General features: G+C 40.5%; 2 protein-coding genes across 13 annotated transcripts in view; both read right to left on the reverse strand.

Moving 5' to 3' along the window:
- Window positions 1-724: 724 nt before the first annotated feature.
- Window positions 725-10,997, reverse strand: PAM16 (presequence translocase associated motor 16). Of its 10 annotated transcripts, XM_007499070.3 has the most exons (8): window positions 10,712-10,861; window positions 10,555-10,622; window positions 8,913-9,039; window positions 6,543-6,621; window positions 3,109-3,193; window positions 2,049-2,185; window positions 1,557-1,622; window positions 725-871 (listed from the first exon to the last, which is right to left on the reverse strand). In XM_007499070.3, the coding sequence occupies exons 4-8, from the start codon at window positions 6,546-6,548 to the stop codon at window positions 785-787; spliced, it is 381 nt and encodes a 126-aa protein (XP_007499132.1). In that variant the 5' UTR covers window positions 6,549-6,621; window positions 8,913-9,039; window positions 10,555-10,622; window positions 10,712-10,861; the 3' UTR covers window positions 725-784. The 10 variants fall into 10 exon arrangements, with proteins under 10 accessions (XP_007499132.1, XP_056661808.1, XP_056661807.1 ...); XM_056805830.1 differs by lacking the exon at window positions 8,913-9,039; XM_056805829.1 differs by lacking the exon at window positions 10,555-10,622 and having other exon boundaries at window positions 8,980-9,039; window positions 10,693-10,855.
- Window positions 10,998-14,311: 3,314 nt separating this feature from the next.
- Window positions 14,312-24,748, reverse strand: part of CORO7 (coronin 7) — a 155,328-nt gene continuing 144,891 nt past the window's right edge. For 2 of the 3 annotated variants that reach the window (XM_056805820.1, XM_007499068.2), the window contains exon 28: window positions 14,312-17,636. In XM_056805820.1, the coding sequence (XP_056661798.1) occupies window positions 17,538-17,636 (99 nt within the window). In that variant the 3' untranslated portion in view covers window positions 14,312-17,537. Of the gene's footprint in view, window positions 17,637-23,858; window positions 24,607-24,748 lie in introns of those variants that run through there. The other variant, XM_007499069.2, reaches the window with a different exon arrangement.

Consider the following 24,748-nt stretch of genomic DNA (forward strand, 5'->3'; position numbering starts at 1 on the left):
AAAGGAAAAAACACCACAAACAGTATTAGACATCCTGGACTCTATGGCTTTGTGTCCTGTCCTGTTCCCCCCCAATTCAATTATTCAGTGAGTAATCTTCATAGAGCCATTAAATCCTTTGTGTATCACAGACCCCTTTGAAAGCCTGGTGAAGTTTAGAGTGACTCCTCAGAATGATATTTTGAAATACCAAAACAAAATGCATAGGATTACTAAGGAAACTAATTATATTGAAATACAGTTACAAAAATACAAAAAAAGTTCATGGATCTGAGGTTAAGAACTCCTAATTGATACCTAAGGCCCAGGAATATTCTTAAAACAATTTTTGGGGCAATAGCTGAATCAAGATCTGCAGGGAAACAGTCGAATGAGTAAAACCCAGGCAAAAGCAGAGGTATAGCATAAAAATTGCATAAGGCCAGTATCTAGCAGGCCAGCTATCAGAGCTGGAGAAACCAAATACTAACCACTCCTGCCTGCTCTAACTCAGAGGCTTCTGGTTTGACAAAGTATAGCAATGATAGACCAGTCTGAAGATGAAGCTGCCTGGCTGTTTTCTGTCATCAACTACTGGTCCCTGTGGAGGTTGTCAATTCAACATTATGTGGGGGCAAATGCTCCCAATTTCTTTTCCAAAACTAAATACACCCTACCCCAACTGAGACTAGCAAAAAAGAATGACCTGCCCTTTAGAGTCTTGGCATACATACCAAAAAAAAAATGCAGAAAAGATATTTATTACTGAGCTATAAATTATTCACACATAGGGAAGTATAGGTGGTTACGTTTTGGGTTTCTGCCTTTTCTCGTTCTCATCCTGGGCCTGGATTTTGAGCTCTTCATCTAGTCGTTCCTTAGCTCGAACAACCTGGGAGAGAATGGGGAACCAGTATTTCAGACGCTTTCTTTTACTGTTTGCCCCTGCCTAAGGCTGGCCCAAAACAGGATGCACCTCTTCCTTTTCTTGGTTAACTCCAACCTATGATTTCCCAGAGCCATAAGGGCCTTGTATCCCATCTACCAACACTCACAGAATGCTGCTCTCCTGTGGCCAGTTTCCTGATGTATCAGGGAAGGTCTAGGATGCTGGTTCCATTTAATGGGTGAGTTCCAGGATTGTCCAGGAACCTCTATTATAGTTTGTCCTTGTGCTGGCTGTCCCCAAAGGGGGAAAAGTACAAGGCAAAGTCCACAGTCTGTACTCTATTATACAGCCAGCTAAAAGCTCCATTATTTTCTAGTCTTAAATTCTAAAAATTGAGAACTGGTGGCCAAAAGTGGCAAGACTACCAGGCTAACTACAGAGACTTCATGGCAAGATTTAGTTTGGGTTGTGATAATATTCCATTGGAATAAAAGAAATTCATTATTATATCTGGGGATTAGCCAGAGATAAGGATGTCAGGGCAAAAGCCTAACAAAATTTTTTTGTGGACTGTTTGGAACTTGCTATATTTCCACTAGAAATGAATGACCTTTTTAGCTCCATCTGTACCAACCCCACAAGTGGCAAAACTGGCCCTGAAGTTTCCATAGGCTTTGAGGCCACTCACCTTTGACTGTAGGTAGAAGGAGCCACCCACAGATTTATCATTTACCTTAAATAAATGATCGAAGTTCTGTTGAAGAAAAAAAGAGAGGAGGATATTTACAATTAGTTTAATTTTTACTAGGTACAATGGGAGCTTAGGTTTCTTCCTGCTCGCAGCTGTATTAAATGGTTTGAGGTACTTTAACAGATGTGCTGTATTGGATGTAAGGAGAATCTGGAGTGCTTCTACCTGCCCAAAGATGGTTGTGGTTATACAACCCAAGTGAAGTTGTCAAGGTAGGAACTCCTGAGGGATGCCCTGTGGAGCCTTATCTGGAGGAACTCAATTTTTTTGCTACTGCTATGATTCCCTCTCCAGATGTGTTTTGTCAAGATTTCTGAGGCTTCCTTGTCAGCATTCCCTCCCTCTACTTTGGACATGCCACACTTTTAGGGAAACAAAAATTTACCTCTTCATCACAAAAAGGGTTGGGCACTCCTGCCATAGATTTACCTTCTGGATCTCTTCTCTGCTTAGCTTGGAGATATTGAGGATCTGCTGGGCTTCCTGAAGGCTAAGTCCAGAAAGGTTAGATGCGGCTGCAGATTGATGACCGGCTCGACCTCGAGCATCTGCTGCTGCCTGGCTGGCTGTTCAGACACAAAATGAGCTCTTGGCCTTGTATAACTACTCCCCTGGCAATCCCATAGGCCAACCTCAGAGTCCTAATCAGTCACACCCAACTGGAAATCCCATACTTTGTGGCTAGGAAATAGAGGGAAACCTAAGAACTGAGGTAGCCAAGCAAAGACCATTCACCATGGGATGGCAGGGCTAGCGTTCTACAACAAGGACAAGGAATCCTAGATACTGCCAGCTAGCATTCAGGGGCTGAATGGCCTCTCAGTGCCAATTGTAAAATCTGGGCAACACTATGGCCAAATAAGTTGGCCCCTTTCCAGGTCCATCCCACTATCTATTTTAGGCTCTTATTACCTCACCCGTCGAAGGCCAGCCTTGATTCTCCCTCTTTTATGCTACAGTAACATGAGGATTTCTCTCATCTGAAGGCAACTGAACGTGGAAGCTTATTGTAATGGGCAATCTCTGCCCTACGGTCTTTGCCATCAAGAAACAATGTACCAGGAATGCCAGTAAACAAAAGGAATTCTAGTCTTTCAAGCTCCTTCTGCCCTGTGGCAGCAGCTCTAATAATCACACGTGGTGTAGATGTCACTGGGACTCAGTTACAGAATGTGTTTGAGATGAAGGAGATATTAAGTGGTGTGGCCTCAAACTCAGGAGAACATAGAATAATACTGATAGTTTACATTGAATTTTCCTCACACAACTGAGGCAGGGAGTGCAAGTATTATTATTTCCATTTTACAGATGGGAACACTGAGGCTGAGAGGCTAAGTGACAAATTCAAGGTTACACTGTGAAATACAAAAGCTGGGGTTTAACCCAGGTCTCTGACTTCAGTCCAGAGCTCTGTTCTACTATACCCTGCATTCTCTCAAGATTGAAAACCTGGAGATTGGAAACCTGGTTCTGGGGACACACTGCTTACCTGCAAATTCCTGCCGGAGTGCCCGGGCAAAGGCCCTTCCAACCACCTGCACCCCCATCACGATGATCTGAGCTAGGTATTTGGCCTGTGGGCAAACCAGCAGTCAGTCAACACGGTTCTTGGGGCACTCCTGCTCTGGAGCCCAGGTCTGAGGGTACTCTCCACTGGGCACCTATCAAAGAGCTACAGCCAACGAATTCAGGGAAGGGTGAGAGCACAGACCTTTAGGTGATCTCTTCTCTAGGTTCTGGGAACATAGCTATTCCTGATTTCCTAAGCTTCCTGCTTCAGTTGAGTTGCCTGTTCCAAGCAGGCCAAAGGCAGGTATAGCATAGTACTATGAGGCTTGGTAGGGAAGGGAAGAAAGGAACTAATATACTACTCTGCTGAACGCTGCAACTTAACCAATGACCAGAAATAAATGGAAAATGATGATGCAAAGCTCCACTTTTAAGGTAGAGGAAGGAAGACAGAGAACGTAATGGTTTACAATAATGGATGCCAAATAAGCCACAGACTGAAAGAAGAACACCCCAAATAAACTTAATTGTTTGTGCTTCCAGCTGCCAGGCTTTGCCTTAATAAACAAGTGTTTGGATTTCACAAGTAGGTCTGACCTTCACAAGTCTTCTACTTCACACCTATATGTATGGCTCAATTAACACTTTTTGTGCTTACCCCTATGATCAAAAGACTGTAGCTTCAACAATTGGCTGTGTTTAAACACTTAATAGAAGGCTAGTTTATGAATTTAATTGTTGTCCTTGGCACTGACACACAGATGAAATAAGTGTGTCATGTACTTCAGAGATCTGTGATTTCAGTTGGTATTGTGTATTCTAAAATTTGATGGGTTTGTCTAATGAACTCATTACCCTGTGGCTGACCTATAGATGAACATTTTCTAACTGGGCTAAGTTGCTCTTTGGATGACGGACATAGTACCAATGAGGCCTGCCTTCCCAGGCAGATTTGCCTGAAAGATTGGATTCCACTGACTGCCTTAGAGTGGTTTCCTTCTCATCAAAATGTGACATCCAAACAGATTCTAATTAGGGGATTTCCTCATCCAACAAATGAGGATAGGGCATTCTCTAAAGTTCCTTATAGCTCTAAAATATGACTGTGACGTTATGGACAATGATTATCTGAATAGAGGATGGAAAAGTGATTATCTTCCATGTAGTAGAGAGCACTGAACTGGGAATAAAGAAATCTGAATCAAAAAAGTCATCAAAGATCGGGGGGGGGGGGGGGGGGGGGGAGAGCTAAGTGGCTCAGTGGAAAAAGAGCCACACCAAGAGAATAGAGGGTCCCGAGTTCAAATCTAATCTCAAAATTCCTAGCTGTATGACTGGGGACAAATTGTTTAATTCCAACTACTTAGCCCTTATATTTATTCAGCTTTGGAACTGATACTTAGTATCAATTTAAAAAAAAAACAAACCTTTACCTTCTGCCTTATAACTGATACTGAGTATCAGTTCCAAGGCAGAAGAGCAATAAAAGCCAGTCAGTTGGGGTTAAATGACTTGCAGAGGGTCTTCTGTGAGGCTGGATGTAAACCCAGATCCTCTCAACTTCAGGCCTGGTTCTCTATCCATTGTGCTGCCTCTATCAGAAGGTAAGGGTTTTAGGGACAGGGGAGCATGGCTTTGGAACTGAAAGAGATCTTAGAGGTCTGCCAGCACAACTCCCTTATTTTATAAATGAGAAAACAGGCTCAGACAAGTTAACTACCTTCCAGTGACAGAAGAGAAAGAATGGTCCTCTAAGGTCCCTTCCAGATCTAGCATTCTTTCCCTGTGTCCTTTGCTTCTCTGTGTTTTGCTATCTAACTGTGTGCCCTCAAGTAAGTCAATCCCTTGTCTGGTTCTCACTATAAAATAAGGGGCTGGACTAGGTGACTTCTAAGATTCTTTCAGTTCTAAGAAAAAACAAAAAGTTAAGTTGTGTGGAACCTATCTGAAGTGGGATGGTACAGGTGGTGCTCCTTGGAGAGGATCTGGAGTCAGATCTGGTTCCAATCTTGACTCTGCTACTTCTACTTTAAGATGCTAGGAAAGTGCCATATAAACTTCTGGGGCTCAATTTCCTCATCTGTAAAATGATCTCAATTGCCAAATTTGATGATCTTTCCTCAGTTTTCAACTATCTTGTCCTCTTGGCAGTATCAGACAGTGTATCACTGTCTCCTGGAGTTTTCATGACACTGCTCTCTCCTTTTTTTCCTCATCTTTTCTATATGCCTGTTCCTTTTTAGGTTCCTTTGCTACATCACCATCTATGCCCCATTCTCCTTTGTTTGGGTGTACCCCAGGACTCTATCTTGGGCCTTTTCTCTATTCTCTTCTGTCTTCCTCCATCTCAGTGGCACTTGGCACTCCTATAGGCAACAGATTTTTATATATATTTTTATATAGAATTCCAGTCACTATCCTGAATTCTAGTTCCCATAAAGCACCACCAACTGACCACTGAGCATGTCCAACTGGATATCCCATAGCTACCACAACCTCATCTCTTGTCCAAAACATAAGTGATTACCTTCTTCCAAACCCTTCCCTTTCCTGACTTCCCTCCTACCATCCACTATCTCCTAGTCAGCCAGGTTTAGAACCTGAGTCATCTACTATTCATTCTCACTCACCCTTCATATCCACTCAGCTGCCTTGTCCTATACCACAGGATAGGATAGCCTTATATAACATCCAATACTGGAGGCTGGCAGTATAGCCATCAAAAATGAGATTGATTGACTCTGACTAATGTATCCTCTTTCCTCTTCTACAAGGAAGTGAGTTTGGGACTTGCCCTCTCCCTTTTCTAGAACCTTTACAAAGAGGTCCTCTAGACCCAAACAACTTTCAGGATATGACAAGTATCTTCTCCACCCCCCCCCCCCCCAATAAAATTTATGAATAACTTGAGAAGTTATCTTTTTTTTTTTCACTTTGTAACTGAGTTTAATTGCTTTTGGTATTCTGAGAAGAGAAAAATGAAAATATGTTTATGACTCCTATCCTTCCAAATTTTTCCCACATAGTTTTGTTTCACCAGGTGGGTCAAAATTATGCCTCATGGCCCCCTTATCTGCTTACACTAAGCTCAGCCTCTGGAAGGTAGGGAGCAGGAAGAGAACATCACTGGAATTCCTGTCTGTAGTCCAAGAGGTGGATACAGAAATGACCACAGTAAGGAATTAAGGATGGCTACTTTGTAACCTTGGGAATTCCTAGTGAGGCCAGAAGAAGTCATTCACTCTCTGCCTTCTGAGTTGGAAAATGCTACTTAATATTAATATTTACTTAAAGATTTAAATCCTTAACTAAAGTGATTCGATTATCTCTTCTATGTTTTTGTACCTTGTGTACATAAGCTGAACCAAACCTGAAAAATTCTATAAACTAATATACAGTACTTGGTAGACGAACCAGCATTCTCTTTGGTGCCTTCCTTTCTCAAAGCCAATGAAATGGTGTTTTGTTTCTCCAGTGTTTCCCACAATGAATTCTAAGTGGAAATAGGAAAAGAATTTGACAATTCACCTTTAGTCTTCCTCATCCAGTCCTACTTCTCATGGAACACGATTGACTGAAAATTATAGATCTGGACAAATATTCTGAATATTTGAAAGCTTTGCAGGATGCCATTGACTTCTATTCTTTCTGGCATTTTATCATTACGATATCCTGGACAAAGTTCACTGCTGCAGCTGACTGGGGGGTGTGTGTGAAGGGGGGGGGGGGGCAGCGGATATCTTACCATTTATGGGCAATTGCTCTGCAAGTCACCTAATGAGGACTCATTTTCCTGATGGGATGAGTGAGATTTTTTAAGGAAACATTTTTATGGTGGGAGCAAGAGGTTGGAAATCTGACCTTATTACTTAGAACTTTTACAAAGAGGTCCTCTGGACTCAAACAACTTTCAGGATATGACAAGTATCTTCTTTTTTTTCAGAATGGAAATCTGACAATTGAGAAAACTTGCATATGACCATGGGCCATTTTGGGCCTTCTTTGTTCTGTTTTTATATATCTGTCCTGAATGCAATGTGGATACCTACTACTGTCCTGTCACCACCTAGGGTCAATCTGATAAGTAAACTTTCCCCAATACTGCTTGTATTTGACCTTTCTCTTTGTCTTCAATGTCCACTAGTTCTGGTTCCTACCTAACTGTCTCTCTGCTTCCAGTATGATTCCTCTCCATCTTCCAAAAAGCTGCCAAATTGATATTCCTAGAGCAAATATCTCACTGTCTCTCTTCTGCTCAGATTTCTTCTTGTTAGTAATTTGACTATTTTGTCAGACATACTACATAAGCCTCTTCTTCATATATTCTTATGTTTCAAACTAGCCAACTTAATGTTTACTGTGTATAATTCTCTGTCTCTTGTCTCTATGCATTTCCATGGGTTGTTCCATATTCCACCCTAAATTCTACTTCAGGAAATCCATAGCTCCTTTTAAAACTCAGCTGAAGTCTCACTTCTTATAGTAAACCAATTGTGATACCTAAAGTTGTCGCTTTCCTCCCAGCAATTGTTATGGGTGTGTGTGGTGTGTGTGTGTGTGTGTGTGTGTGTGTGTGTGTGTGTGTGTGTGTGTGTGTGTGTTACAACTGCTTTTCTGCTACCTGTAGTTCCTCTAGTGGAATATAATCTCACTGAGGGCAAGAACTGTCTTATTGTCTTTGTACCTATAACTAGGGCCTAGCACAATGCCTGGCACATATACAGTAGTTAATAAAAATTTAAGGGGTTGAACTAAACTGAAGGAGTTGAACTAGATGACATCTGAGGATCTTCCTTGCCATAATTTTGTGATTCTAGAATCCTAAATTCCTTCTTTTGAGCTTTTGCTCCACAAGGCACATTCCTTACAATTGTACTGTTGACTTCCTACCATCTACAACTAACCACTATATTAAAGGCTAGACTTTACATAATATTTAAAGTGTCTTTTCAGCCTTTCCTCTGAAATAAGGCATCTGATCTCTATACATATTATTTCAGTATTTCAAAAAAGATCTATCAGTTCATCAGTGTAGGTATTACTTTCATTCCTTATCAGTGGTAATTCTATCCCATTGTTTAATGTAGATGAAATTGTGCCTAGCTCCATTTCTGAAGTACACAGAAACTATGCAAATACTATGCACACACTCTTGCAGAAGAACTGTAATAGTATGATGTAAACTGACAATAAAATCCTGCTTCCAAGAAACTCTACAGGAAAAGATTTCCATGTAGACACCAAACCTTCCATGCTTCATCAGATGGTCTTCAGATTGCTGTGCCTCTCTCTCCTACTTATCATTTGGCAGTCAACCTTCTGGTGATAAATCTCTGCACAGGCCCATCCTTGGATAAGACACAGTCTGCCACTGGGCTATACTCAAGGCCTTTCCATCTTGGTTGGATCTACCAGTTCTTGAATACCACTTGCCTAGCCTTCAAGAATCAATCAGGGTCACTGACTAGAATAGACCTTCTGCTCATAACATACGCATGATCACTACTACTATTAATCATAAAGTAGGTGCTACAGAAATTTGAATGATAAAATCACCTTATATTTGTTGCACACTTAATATTTTCTGAAGTATTTTCCTTTTCATTACTTTTGATTTGAGACATCCTCTGATGGTCCTCACTCTAGTGTGAGGAGACTGTCTATATTCCAAGACCTTATCAGTGATAATTCTATCCCATTGTTTAATAGCTTATGGATGAGGTGGATAAAATTGTGACTAGCTTCATTCCTGACAGCAACTATGCAAATGCACCATATACTTACTATTCTGCAGAAGAACTGTTATTGCATGATGTAAACTAATAATAAACCTGCTTCCGGGAAATCTTACATGCAAAGGTTTCCATTGGTTGACAATGGCCACTGAATTCTAATCATGTTCAATGAAGCACTGATAGGGAAAGAAAAAATCAAGTCAGATAGGCCAGAATGCTGTCTGGGAGATTATTCTAAAGTAAAATGGACACCAAGGAGCTTCAAACTTCTGACAAGACTGAATGAAACATCTAGGGATAAAGTCTAATTGGATGACAAACCTAGAACTTGGGCCACAGCCATGCATTTTGGCTCCAGATCCAAAACATAACCTTGTAATCATTTTTCCAAATTCACTATGGGGTTCAACCCTGGTACTAGAAGCCAAGAGAAATTCACCAACTGGAACAGCCTATGGAGTCTTCAGAGCAGAAGCCTGAAGCAACAGCATTTAACACAATATAGAATGGAGGTAGGGACACTAGCATGACAGGAATAAGCCTGACTGAGAAAAAGAAGGGATTGGAAGGAATAGTGACACAGCACATCTCACTCAATATCTTTATCATAGACGTGAGATCAGAAAGGGACCTGATGTCCCTTCTCCTATTTTAAGCACAGCTTTCACTTTTAAGCAATTTCTGCAATATCAAGTCCTAGTCCTAATGTTGAATCAATGCTTCATGTGAAGGTACTAGGAAATACAAAGGATTTTCTTTCAACAGTTCTCCAGGTGTTTAGAAATTTATCTGTCTTGCTTAGTTCCAGTCTCCAATATGTTAGACAACCAACACAGAATACTAGAAGGGGCATTACAGATCATTTCATTCCCTCTCTAGAAAGGCAGTGTGGTATAGAACACTGGACATGGAGTCAGTAAGAATGATCTCTTCAAATCTTGCCTTTGACCCTTACAAGCTTACTTTCTCTGGCTCTTAGTTTTCTCATCTGTAAAAAATCAGGGATCAGACTGGATGGCCTCTAAGGTCTCTTCCAGCTGCAAATCTACATCCTGTGATCTCTCATTTTATAATGGAAAAACTGAGGCCTACAGAGGAGAAATGACTTGTCTAAGGTCACAGGGCAAGTAAGGGGCAGAACTGAGACTAGGATATTTATTTACACATCAGGTTGTTACACTGATGAACACCATAGATAGGCCCCCTCAATACCTGCCCACAATCTTTTCCACCTCTAAGATCACCCCTGGAGTGGAGAAATAGCCCTGAATTTGTAAGTTGGGGAGACCTGGGTTAGAATCCAGCTATGTGAACCTGGACCAGTTCTTTCTCCTCTATTTCCCCCTGGAGATAATCGTACTTGCACTGCCACTATTTCAAAGGATTAAGCGAAAATCTACTTTTCTAGTAGGCTATTATTTTTATTCTCTCAGCTAGGTTACTCCCTTCCCTCCTCCTACAATTCCCTGAGAAACTCTGGGCCTGCCTGGTGAGTGGGCAGCCCTCTGGAGGATGGGGACTGGCTGAATGAAGAAGGCTCCAACCCCTGCCTCTGTGATGGGAACGACTGGACAAACGGGGAGGGGGGTGGGGTACTAGTCATCTACTTCAGTCCCGGCAGCTGACAAACGAGGAAACTTGAGGCCCCGAGGTTTATGTGCAAAAGGGAAGAAACGTGCCCAGGAACTCACGCCGAAAAGAGCAGCAAAGGCTGGAGTCAAACTTCAGTCTCCCGACTGCCAAACCTGGGCCTCTTTTCCTGGAGGAAGAGTCAGAAACGGCCCTCAGAGCCCCCTCGCTCCCCACTCCCCACCGGGACTCGAGCTCACCATGGTGCCGTGACACTACCTCCGAGGCTGTCGTGGGCCCCGATTGAAGAGTGGCGGGTCAGAGGTCGAGGAAAAGGAGAAGCTCCGGTGGCCCGACTCTTTTCCTCGCGAGCTGAGGCGCATGCCTGCTGAACGTAAGGGTCGCGGGGTTGCCGGAAGTGACGCCAAGGCCCCGAGGGGCGGAGCTTCCGACAGGTAGGAGAATCCGTCCCAGACTGGCTACCGGGTTTGCGGATAATTGTGGTGACCTTGGAGCTCGGCCTCCACGACCTTGGACCCTGGCGAGAAGCGTGAGCTCCTGTCGGGAGAGCTGGGATGGCAGAAGTCAATCGGCGCCGGGGGTGGGAAGGGAGTGTGTGTGGGAACACGAAGATCTCCCGCCCTCCCCAGGAACCCGTTATTCTTTCACTACATGAGGGGGGCGTGCACTTGGTTTTAAATATTGTGATAACGATTTCAGCTTAGTAACAATGATAGTTATAATTTTAAAAGTGCGAATTTCAGGTTTGCAAAACACTTTTTTACAGATACCCTTATAATAAGCCTGGAGGAAAGAGGCCGTCCTATTTTGTGAGAAAACTTAGGCAGATAGAAGTGAGGTGGCTTGCCTTGGGTCACAGAGCTAAGTGTCAAATTTGAACTCTGAACTTGACTCCAATTCTATAACTCTATTCACTGCACCATCTAGCACAATAATGACGACCCTATGGGGGGAGGTGGGGAGATGGCAGATGATGGTGCGCTCTGGGCCTGCCTACCCCACCAAGTACCTTACTAGAAATGCAGAGGGACTCTGGTGGAGTTGCTCCCTTCCCCCTCTCCACCAAGACTGGTGACATTTTTTTCACATCACCTGGCCCTCTGCTCAGCAGCCCAATGGGAATACTTTCTCTCTCCCCTGTGTGGGGTAAAGGGGGGGGCATAGCATGTGATCTTGTGGGGGAAGCCAGCACTCCATCTCTAAAAGGTTCATCATCACTGAGCTAGCAGGTTTCCTTTATAATCAGATGCATTTTATTTTGTGTATTTAAAAACATTCTGAGAAGGGGTTCCAAGACTTCAGTGGGCCTCCAAAGGGACCCATCTCTCTCTCTCTCCCTCACACACACACACACACACACAAATACAAATGGATGAAGAAGTTCTATGCTATAGGCTGTTCAGAAATGAAGGAATGAATTAATGAAATCTGCTCTCAGGTATCATTGTTTTACCAGCAGTTTATTTCGAAGATTCAGGCTCTTCTAAAATCCTCACTTGTTTCTGCCATCAATCTGATATGCCAGGGTACCCAAAGAGTTCCCTTTCTAGATTCAGGTTTCACTATCTTCTTGAGTCATACAATGGAGAATGAATATTGAACTGAATGGGTAACTGTGATTTGATAGGATGGATCTGGAATAAGGTTCTGGGAAGATGCTACCTATTTTAAGTGAACAGGCTAGGTTAAAGGGAGAGAGGATATTAAAAAAAGAATAGCATTATATATTTTTAAGATAGATTATGTTAATAGTAATAATATATTAATAATAAAATAATACTATATTAATATTAAGATAGAAGAAATCCGGGGACCAGCAGTCCCAAATAAGAATAGCTAGCATTTATATAGCACCAATCATGTGCCAGGCACTTTACGATGATCAGAGCTCATTTGATCCTCATGACAACCCTATAAGATCCCTCACCTGAGGAAAGGTTACCTCCTACAAGTTTCCACGATCTTCAGGCATGCTTGTTGGGTAGAGAACAGAGGTGGTAACTAGACACAGAGCCTAAGTTTGAAGGGACCTTTGGGCAGAAGTATCTTTAACTCAACCTAAAAAGAGCTTTTAACTTAATTAAAATAGGTGAAAATCCACAAAGTATCAGGAGAGCAATAGACCAATGCTACAGTCACTCAGCCAATCAGCGCCCAGGATACAGAATACAGCTCTGTGGTCGGTTGCCTTTCATTCCATCAGCCAATACTGGCAAACTTGCACAAGTGGTAGTGATGTACTGTATTTTCATTGTGTACAGTATGGTATTCATCTGCAAAATCTTGCCATATATCAAAAAACTCACAATACAGAATTATATATATATATATACATATATATATATTTATATATATATATATTCATATATATATATATATTTTTTTTTTTAAAACCCACGATAAGTGAACCATGATATAGTGAGGGGCAACTGTATTATTATCCCTGTTTTATACATGATGAAACTGAGGCAAACAGAAGTTAAGTAAACTGCCAGATCATATGGCTAACAAATGTTGTAGCCAAATTTGAACTTTAGGAATCCTGGTTCCAGGTCCAGGGTTCTACTTCACTACCTTGTGCTTTATGTGTGTTGTCTTATTTGAGCCACACGATGACCCTATCAAGTGCTAAAGAAATCACAATTTTAAGGAAAGAGTCCCAGAGAGTTTGGTGATCACATAATCACATGCTAGATGTAAGATTTAAATCTTGTTTTTTTTTTTCCAAATCTCAATGTCAGCATGCTATCCAACATAAGAATTACTGTGGACTACAGATTAGCTGGAAAGAGGAAACAGCTCAGGAGTTAGGGAGGCAGTTTGATATTGAGAAAAAAACACTGCCTGGAATCACAGGACTAAAATGAAAATCTTTCCCTAGATGCTTAATAGAGTGACCATGGCTAAGACATTTACCTCCCTGGGCCTCCAGTTGCCTCATTTATAAAATGAGATAGACTAGAAGGGGCAGCTAGGTGGCTCAGTAGATAATACCTGGAGACAGGAGGTCCTAGGTTCAAATCTGAACTCAAGACTTCCTAGCTGCATGACCCTGAGCAAGTTAATTCCAATTGCTTAGTCCTTACCACTCTTCAGCCTTGGAATTGGTGCTTAATATCAATTCTAAGACAGAACATAAGGGTTTGGGTTTGTTCCCCCACCCCCACCCCAATGAGATAAGACTAGAATGGATGTTGAAATCCTTTCCAACTCTAGATCTGATTCCATGAAATGGATCATAAGTCCAACATTGAGAAGTAATGAATGGAAGCCTCCTATTATTTTGATATGTGGAAGTGAGAATCAGAGAAAGTAAAGACATGTAGTTATGTCTGGTGACTTTAGAACAGCAGCTCTAGCTATTTGTAGTCCTTATGTTAATATTGGGACGTGTATCTGACACCTTGTGTCAGATTCAGAATTTGAGTTAGAAGGGACCTCATTAGCTATCTAGGGATCCCCACCATAACAGCCCACAAATTATTGTGCCCAATGTTTGAAATGATTGTTTTCCCCTTTTCAGGGGAATCCACCACCTCCTATGTATCCCATCCCACTTTAGGCTGACTCTAATTGTTAGGACTTTTTTTTCCTGACTTTAAACTTAAATTTGCCTCTTTTTAACTCCTACCCATTGCTCTTTGGTTCTGTCCTCCAGAGCCAAACAGAAGAAATCTAATGTTTCCTCTGTGTTACAGCCTTTAGACACTTGAAGACAGTTTTCCTGTGCTCCTTGAATCTCTCCAGGAAAAATATTATTAGTTCCTTTATCTAATATTCATATATGACCTGAGTCCTTTCACCATCTTAGTGACTGACCCTTCCCAAGGCTTTTTAAATCTGATGACTACTCCCCACTTGATTGATGGAGTTTTAATACAGATGGAAGTATACCAGTTTTCACTTTGTTTTCATGATTGTGTGTGTCTTCTTGCACAGCAAGATGAGTACAGAAACATTTTATATGATAGCACATGTATAACCAATATGAAATTACTTTTGGAGGGGGCAGGAGGAAAGAAGGGAGAGAGAACTTGGAACTCAAAATGTCAGAAAATAAATGCCAAAAATTGTTCTTTACATGTAATTGGGGGAAAATAAAATATTACTGAAGTTAAAAAAAAAACAGTATGGATGAGATATGACAAATTAGAGATTCCTGATGGCAGTCAAATATGACCTTAAGGGATTACTGAAATTGGGATATATGACAGGACTATGGCTTTGGAAAGTTATTCAAAAGGAATAGGACTTACATGAACTGATGCAAATGAGCAAAATTGTGAGAATATTTTACATAGTAAGAGTAGTATTATACTATGATCAACTGTGAATAACTTAGAAGTATTCTCAGCAAGACAGTGATCTAAAGCAATTTTAAAAGACTCATTAAAAAATGTTATCTGTCTCCAGAGAAAGAACTGATGAGTCTGAATGCAGATAGAAGCATACTCTTTTCACTTTTTTCTTGCTTTTGCTTTTGTGTATTTTCTTTCACATGATTAATATGGAAATATGTTTTGCATGACTGCACATATCAAATTGTCTTCTCAGTGAAGGAAAAAGAGAAGGAGGGACAGAATTTGACATTCAGGATTTAAAAAATCTTCACATATATTTGGAAAAAAATATTTTTAAAAAAGGAACAGAATTGAATTGGTCCAACCATTCTGGAGGGCAGTTTGGAACTATGTGCAAAGAGCTTTAAAAGAATGCCTGCCCTTTGATCCAGCTATACCACTACTGGGTTTGTACCCCAAAGGGATAATAAAGAAAAGTACTTCTTCAAAAATATTTATAGCCACACTTTGTGGTGGCAAAAAACTGGAAAATGAGGGGGGGGGGGTGCCAATTGATTGGGGAATGGCAGAACAAATTATGATATCTGATGGTGATGGAATACTATTGTGCTGAAAGGAATAATAAACTCAAGGAATTCCATGTGAACTGGAAAGACCTCCAGGGATTGATGCAGAACTAAAGGAAAAGAACCAGGAGAACTTTGTACACAGACTGATACATTATGGCACAATCAAGTGTAATAGACTTTTCTACTAGCAGCAATGCAATGACCCAGGACAATCCAGAGGAACTTATGAGAGAAAGAACTGTGGGAGTAGAAAAGCAGAAGAAAAACATTATTGATCAAGTGGTTTGATAGGGATATGATTAGGGTTTTAACGTTAAAAGATCTCTCTCCTGCAAATATGAATAGCATGGAAATAGGTTTTGAACAATGATACATGTATAACCCAGTGAAATTGCTTGTCAACTCCAGGAGGGGGGAGGGAAGAGGGGGTGGAAATCATAAATCATGGAACCATGGAAAAATATTCTAAAGGGAAAAAAAGGATAAAATTGATAAAAAGAAGTAGACTGGGTACTCTATATTAAGAAGATATATTTGTGAGGAAACATAGGAACCAGAGGAACATCTCAATAAAATTTTGGAGAGGAACAGAATCCCATATATTTACGATAGAGGCTGGCACTAGAGAAAAAGTGCCAGGCTGAAGAGTATGTGAAATTGATCACCTCAATGGGGGAGGGGCCCCAGGAGTGAGATCCTAAGGAGAGAAGACTCTGGTGAGGAGAGCAGTGAGGGTCTCTCCGTCTTGAGAAGTTGAAGACAGAAGGTGGATAAAGACTTTCTCCTGAGGGTTACCTATTTTTCCTGCTGGTGACTGGAAATCTTTCCCCCCAACACTTCCCAATTGAAGGGATCTTCCAAAGAGAAAACCTGAGCAGACTTTACCTCAGCTCCTGTTGCCCAGGGGTGAGTCAACCTGATTTTCTCTCAGCAGGGCTCAGGCTGCCAAGGCCCGAGTTCTCCCCACAAACTCAAGGAGTGGGGGAAAGGGTTTAGATAGAGACAGGGACCCCCTTTCCCCACTTTCCTTTTCCCATTCTTCCCTGCCCATTATTCCTTTTGTATTATCTGATTGAGTTAACATGAAAAGTTATCAGTTCCCCAAGCTGAGTGTGAGTAAATGGATCAAGGGGAGATCTTTTGGTCTCGAGTAGTGGAGGGGGGACAAGAGTGAATTGGGGAGAGCAGCTTTAGCTAAGGAGGGAAGGCAGAAGGGGGAAAATCTTCAAACCCCCTCTCCTTTCTCTGAGCCAATCCGCTATATCTACTGTCTCCCCCGAACCCTGCTTTGAGAAGGGGGTTCTCTTTCCCCCTCAATACCAAAAGTCCAAGCCTTCCATTGGGGTAGAAAAACTTCCCCTTTTTTGTCTTTTTTAAAAACAGATGGCATCCCAGATGGGTAACCCTCAGGAGAATGTCTTTTTCCCACCTTCTCTCTTCATCTCAAGACTGAGAGAGACTCACTGCTCTACCAGCCAGTCTTCTCTCCTCCTCCATCGAGGTGATCAATTTCACATACTCTTCAGCTTGGCACTTTTTCTCTAGTGCCAGACTCTGTCACATAGGATGCTGGCTTTGGAATCAGAACACCTGAATGTAGGGCCTAAATCCTGTTTCTATTTCTTTTATAATTAATTTTAACTACTTTTTTTCCCCCAAACCCATACCTTCTCTCTTAGAATTACTACTGTGTATTGGTTCTAAGGCAGAAGAACAGTAAGGGCTAGGCAATGGGGATTAAGTGACTTTCCCAGGGTCATCCAACTAGGAAGTATCTGAGGCTAGATTTGAACCTAAGACCTCCCATCTCTAGGTCTGGCCCTCAATCCACTGAGCCACCCAGTTGCCCCTTTTAAACTACTCTATTCATTTCATCTCTCTAGGCTCAGTTTTCTCATATGAAAGAATAGGGGGTTGAACTCACCTCTGGACCCTTCTACCTCTAAATCTATGATCCTAAGAAACAGTATTTCCATTGGAATATACTAAAAGCTACCTGAATAGAATGAAGTTCAGGATAGATCATGAGCACATGAAGGAATGATACAGTAGTCATGAGCTTTCTCTCTACAAAAATCAGAACAGTCAATAATATTATGGTTTGCTTTAATTTATCCTTTTCTTTTAAGTTGGAGGAAGCAAGGGGAACTATTCTCACCAATGAGGAGGAACTGCTTGCTGAAGTAGAATTGATGCAATCAAGGCCAGGAAGCCTTAGTACAGTACAACAAAAGGGGCTTGTTCAAAACTATACGTGAGAAAGGAGTATGATGGAAGAATAATTAGGATGATTAGAAGAATAATGGTGGCCACCTGAATAATTAAAGACAATAGAAAAACGTCAGGGCTGCTTAACTCTGCTTCTATTTTCACCTAAGCTCTCCCAAATTCCCATCCAAATAACTTTAAAATAATCTCAAAATGAATATGAGTGGCAGAATGTGATTTTTAAATCTCCATCTTGCTTGGTCTAGCACCCAAAATTGTGCACACCCACGCTACATGGGCATGTGCTAGCCAATGGCAAATCAGAAATAACTAACTGCCCACCTGGGCTGTCCAAAGCCAAGCTTGAGCTACCATTGGCATGTGTGAGGTGCAGGAAGTGAGGTAGAGAACAGCCTCTGGAGTTCGCTCACTTCCTGTGGACAGGGCTAGGCACCAGTTCATTTTAGGAGCTCGAGCAGGGAGGAGACCAGCAGGCAACTTTCCTTCAGATCAGTCACATGAGTCAAAGGACTGATTCTCTTCTCTACCTTGGCCTTCCAAGGCCTATACTCCCTCTGGCTCTGCCAGAAGGTTGAGTTAACCTCTTTCCTTGTCCCCTTCTTTCCTTCTCTCTCTCTCTCTCCTTTTTTCTTACTCCCATTGTGATTAAACTACCATAAAACTCCATTCTGACTTGAGTGTTTCATTTAGGATTTTCATAAGTAAAATCCTTGGTGACCTTAAATTAATATATATCAGTCTTTAAAAGTGATTTCACTATCACAAGAATCCATAAAAGGACAGGGTGAAGCAATTTTCTAGCCTCAGATAACTTAGCAGGAAACATCTGTCCAAATGGGGTGAAGGTGGAGTGCAGTCCAATGCAGGCAACACCCCAGCAAGACAGCAGCAAGCCACCCCTTTGGGAAGCTAGTGCAAACCTTGGGGGCAACTGAATCTGAAGTAGTGGCTTCTGAAGCTCTCAGTGCACAAATGGAAAGGGGGGTTAGGTTGGACAACTGATCAGAAGGAGTTTACAGAGTCCCGTTTATTGGTACTGGGTGCAGGACTTTGTGCATTGCCCATACATAGATCATGGTCATAGTTCTAGGTCAAATTTTCAGGGCAAGAAAGAATACTTGTACACTAGAGCTTGTGGCTACAGGGGAACTGAAACCCTGGTTACAGTTTAAAAGTGGTAAAATACTTCTGATCGCTCACAGACCAAAAGAGTGGTAAACACATTTCTCTTTAGGTCTGTATAATTAGAATCTGTTACCCTAAAAACTGCAATTCTCAGCACCCTCCTCACATTACATGCTAATGTAGGGAAGTCATAAATTTTGTGTAGCCTTGCCTCTCGCTCTCTTAATCTGATCAATTTGGTGGAGGTGGCAGGAGAATCTATTCACATGGCCTTATATTTTGTTTAATTACCTTTTTATTCCTTTACTTCAAGTGATTATTAATAAACTTTACAAAATAAAATACTTGGAGTGTTAGACATTAATTTAAATCCTGCAGGTCATGCCACCTTGGAAGAACTAAAACCTTACATACCTCTCAGAACTAGCTTTGAAAATAGATGCATAAGAAACCTAAAGCTTGGGACAGTGACAAAATAACACCTTAAAAAAACAGAATTGGCCACATGGAAAAAAAGGTATAAAAATTCACCGAAGAACTTAAAAAGCAGAACTGGCCAAACAAAAAAGGAGGTACAAAATCTCGCTGAAGAAAATAATTCTTTAAAAATTAGGATTGGGCAAGTGGAAGTTAATGATGCCATGGTACTTCAAGAAACAGTAAAACAAGATCAAAAGGGGAAAAAAATGAAATATTTCATTGGAAAAACAACTGACTTGGAAAATAGATCCAAAAGAGATAATTTCAGAATTATTGGGCTACCTGAAAGCCATCATCAAAAAAAGAACTTGGACATCACCTCTTAAGAAATTATCCAGGAAAACTGCTGATATTCTAGAACCAGAGAGCAAAAAAGAAATGAAAAGAATTGACTCATCTTTTGAAAGAGATCCCAAAATAAAAACCAGGTATATTGTGGCCAAATTCCAGAGCTCCCAGGTCAAGAACAAAATATTGCAAGCAACCAGAAAATTCAAATATTATGGAGTCAGGATAATACAAGATTTCAGCTTCTGAATTAAAGGATCAAAGGGCCTTGAATATGATATGAGGGCAAAGGTGGTAGGATTATAACAAAGAATCACCTTCCAAGTAAAACAGTATAATAGTTCAGGGGGAAAAATGGATATTCAGTGAAATAGAAGTCTTGCAAGAATACCTGAAGAAAAGACCTGACTGAATAGAAAATTTGGGTCATAAAAAGGTAAACAGGAAAGAGAAATTATAAGGGATTCAATAAGGTTAAACTGTTTGTATCCCTAGATGGGAAGATAATACTTGTGACTACTAAGAACTTTATCATTATTAGGGCAATTTGAAGAACTGTATATGGAGGACAGAGGTGTGAGTAGAATGTGATGGGATGATATCTTAACAAAATTAAGAGATGAGAAAGAGGAATGCCCTGGGGGAAAGGAGAGGTAGAATTGTGTAAAATTATCTCACATAAAAGAGATGTGAAAGAGCTTTTACAGTGGAGGGGAAGATGGGGGATGTGGGGAAGAGTGCTTGACCTACTCTCATCAGAATTGGCTCAGAGGGAATAATATATTTGGTTGAGAATAGAAATTTGTTTTGCCCTCCAGAAAATTAAGAGGGGAAAGGGTTAAGGTTATGGGTGGGGAAGGCTGATAGAAGGGAGGGTAGATTGGAGGTAAGCCATAGTTATAAATAAACACTTGAGAATGGTCAGGGTGAAAGGAGAGAATGATAGGATAAAAGCTTCATTTCTCAAGTCTACAGAAAACAATCAGATTTTAAGAATATGTCATATAAAAATGTTCTAAATTTCTATTGACTAGAGGAAAGCAAATTAAAACAACTCAGAGATATTACCCCACCCCTATTAGATTGACTAATATGACAGAAAAGGAAAATATAACATTATTGGGAATGTGGCAGAATTGGAACTAATGTATTGTTAGTGGAAATGTGAACTGATTCAGCTATTTTAAGAAGGAATTTGGAACTATGACCAAAGAGATATAAAACCATGAAAACCAGCAATACCACTAAGTCTATATGCCAAAGAGATTTTTTTAAAAAAGGAAAAGGACCTATGTGGACAAAAAGATAGCAGTTCTTTTTGTGGCGGTAAAGAATTGGAAATTGAGGGAATGCCTATCAACTGGAGAATGGCTGAACAAGTTGTGTATGACTGTGATGGAATACTATTGTGCTATAAGAAATGATGAGCAGAATATTCTTAGAAAAACCTATAAAATCTTACATGAACTGATGCAAAGTGAAATTAGCAAAACCAGGAAAACACCATACCCAGTAATAGCAATATTTTAACACTGATTAACTCCTAATGACCTAGCTATTCTCAGAAATTTAATGAGCCAAACAGTTTTGAAGGACTTATATAGAAAATTGGTATCTACTGTATGAGAAAGAACTTATAGGAGTCTAAATGCAGATTGAAGCATACTTTTAAAAGCTTTTTCTTCTTGTTTTTTGGACTGTGTTTTATTTCACAACATAACTAATATGGAAATGTTTTGCATGATTGAACATGTATAACCTATATCAAATTTCTTGCCATCTTAGGGAGGGAGGAGAGTAAGAGAGACAACTTGGGACTCAAAAATTTTTAAATGAATGTTGAAAATTGTTTTTATATTAATTGGGAAATTTAAAAAAATTTACGAGGAAAAATCATGGAGAGATATTCCACATAAATGGAAAAGGGCAAATATCCTAATTTTCAAAAAAGTTAGACTATGGAGTCTACCAGCTATGGCCCAGTGAGCTTGATTTTACTGGCAAAATTCTATAATGATTTTTATGATAAATAGCTAGAAAAGGGAGCAATGATCCCAAAGAGCCATCAGACTTAGGAACGTGGAATCACAGATTTAAGACAATCATCTATAGACCTATTAACCTAACTTACCATTTTATAGACCAGGAAACTGGGGACCTGAAGCATGAGGTCATTTGTCAAAGGTTTCATTAAGAATGTGTTTCATTTTGAAAGATTTGAAAGACTCTATACATATTAATGAGTTTTGGTTTTCTCTTTTTCAAATGGGGTGGGTGAGAAAATGAGATTTAAAAATTAAAATTTTAAACTTCAAAAAAATTTAAAATTTTATGATATATAGTATTATGTAATTAAGTTTAATTTAAAATGTATTTCCATCATAATCTAATTTCCTTTTTTGACAGGGTTATTTAGATGAGCAGATCAAGGGAATGCTACAGAGAATTTATCTACTTTTAGTTAAAGAACATTAAAATTTTTCTTCTGCTGGTCTTGTGAACAAAATGGAGAGATGTGAACTAGACAAGAATATAGTTAGTTGTTTTCATAACTGTTGAAATGATTGAACCTAAAAAGTAGTCATTAAAGGATTGATGTCATTTTGGAGGGTGTTAATGGAGTGCCTCCGGAATTTGTTTGGTCTTATGTCTCTCTAACATTTTTGCCAGTGATTTGAATAAAAGAATACTTATTGAGGATAACATAAACCTGAGAGAAATAGCTAACCAAATTCCTCCCTCCAAAAAAACCCCCCTCAAAACTTGATAGACTAGAACATCGGGTTGAATCTTAAGATGAAACTCAATAGGGATATAAAATATATGTGGGTTTAAAAAAAATCTTAAATACAAAAATAGGTAAGCTGTGGATAGAAAACAATTCATTTGAAAAATCTTTGGGGTTTTAGTAGATTTTAAGCTCAAAGGGTCTTATGATAAAGCAGTCAAAACAATTCGTATGCTTTTAGGTTTCTCTGACATGACATCCAGAACTAGGAAAATGATAATTGTACTGGCATGGCCATATCTAGAATATGTTCGTTTCTGGATGCCAGATTTTAGGCAAGGTAGTAATAAAGGCTTGGTGAATACAGTGACCCTTTTTTAATACCAATGGCACCCAGGATGGGCAAACTTAGATGGATCTTGATCTACATTGTTGGAAGGATCTTCTAACTTGACAAGATCACAGATTCATTTGAGTATTAACCAGAGGGAAGGCATCCTGAAGTTGGTTGGAGAAACAATATTTAATTTGGAAATGAGGAGATTCTGGGGAGATGGAGAGGCTCACAAGGAAGAACATGATCACTATCTTTAAAAATTGAAAGGGCTGGGGTGCAGGTAGATGGTTCATTGGATTGAGAGCCAGCCAGACCTAGAAATGGGAGGTTCTAGGTTCAAATGTGACCTCAGACACTTCCTAGCTGTGTGATCCTGGGCAGGTCACTTAATCCCCATTGGCTAGTCCTTATCATTCTTCTGTTTTGGAACCAATATACAGTATTGATTCTAAGGTGGAAGGTAAGGATTAAAAAAAAAAGTTAAGACTGATTAGACTAGTTGTCCATGGTGAAAAAGGGAAGTCATGTAGATTTTAGTTTGAAGTAAGGAAAATTCCTTAACAATTAGAGCTGTCCAAAAGTGGCATAGGCTACCTTGAAAGTAATGTGCACCACTACCTCTCATCAGAGGCCTTCAAGCAGAGGCTAGAAGCTCATTTATTTTATAGAACAGAGTTTTGTTTACATACTGGCTGGACAAAATAACCTCTGGTCTCAAATCTGCAAATGTTATGATTCTGACAAGAGGTTCCCAGCATCATCTTTATATTTTCCATGTGACTGAACTGCTGGTGGGGCCTGTTGTTCTTTTCTCCTATTTTCAGAGGAAAAGCAGCATCTCAAAGGCAGTCTTGTTCTTGGCATCATAAATAATGTTTCATAAATGTTTGGTTGAAAGAGATCTTTATATAAGCAAAGATTTATGTTCATATTGTATTCCTTCTCTAAACCCTTTATCAGTTTTCCCAACAGCTAGTCTACAATAATTTTTTTAGCAATACATAAACCTTTTACTTCCAAAGGTTCTTACATAAAATATATGAACCTAAACAATTGTATTCCTCTGTCTTCTTGGCTTCTGCTAGCTCCATTCTTGTTCCTTGTATGCTTCTATCCCCTTCCTGGAGATTCTGAAAACTATGGCAGGGAATTAGGATATGGATTCAGAAGCCCCATACTCATGTTTGAATCAGGTAGCTTTTTAAGCACCCTTCAAATAATCACCCTGGCTGGCTGTCATTCTATCCATGGGTAAAGCTATTCCTGATAAGGTAAAGTCTACAGTAATGGAAACAAAGTTTCCTCAGAACAGAAGGTACAATCAATCAACATAGGAGGCAGGTGGAGGTCTGGCTTAGAAAAATTTAATGGCTGAGGCATTGATAAATTCATAAAACCCCTCACTGGTGGAGCTCACACTCTTTAATTTTCTGTGCCCTAGTTTTCTCCCTATTCTCACCATCTCAGGTTGGAGGGAGAAAGCAAATGGGGGGGGAAGTAGGATTAGTGACTGCAGGGGGATCCAGCCCCTTTGAGAATCCAGACTGTAATATAAGGAAGACAACAGGGAAGAATAAAGTGGGAGGTGAATCTATAAGGTTGAAAGAACAGTAGAGTAGCTGGAGGGGGAAACTGTTGTTTTTGGAGGGAGCAGGCAAGGCTCTCAAGATACAGAGCAAGGTACCACATGTAGGAGAGAGAGCCAGGTAGCAGGCCTAGGTCAGTGCTGACCAATGTCCCTTCCTCATCTTCTGACCACAGAGAAGAGAAACTGGTTCCAGGAAGAGATAAAGGTTGGGGCCAATTAAGGCCCCACTTGGAGTGTCCAACTGCAGTTTGGAGGCCTCAGAAAATGAGCGAGGATACTCCAGATAGGCAGGCTTGGGAGGAGCCACTACTTGAAAACACTAAGATCCCAAAGATATGCAGTTTCCTGGGATGAAGAGATGGGGCCAGTCAGCTATGGAGCCATTCAACAAGTCAGAGCAGCACCAAGGCCTGGAGAGGCATCTTCCAGCTCAAGAATGAGGCTCAGAGCAGGCAAGGGATCAATGGCCAGGTAGTTCCAAGGGTGTGGCTGATGGAGCCAACTAGTCCTAAAAAGAGAGAAGCCCAGATATGAGAGAGAAAAAATGATTCAAGGGAATCAGGGCAGGAAAGGAAACCACCTGGAGGAGGATAAGGAAGAGCAAGAGAACAGAGGGTAAACTAGGAGTCAATAGGGCTGAGAGCCAGGTG

The sequence above is a fragment of the Monodelphis domestica genome, chromosome 7, assembly GCF_027887165.1.
Source record: "Monodelphis domestica isolate mMonDom1 chromosome 7, mMonDom1.pri, whole genome shotgun sequence".
Taxonomy (NCBI): Eukaryota; Metazoa; Chordata; class Mammalia; order Didelphimorphia; family Didelphidae; genus Monodelphis; species Monodelphis domestica.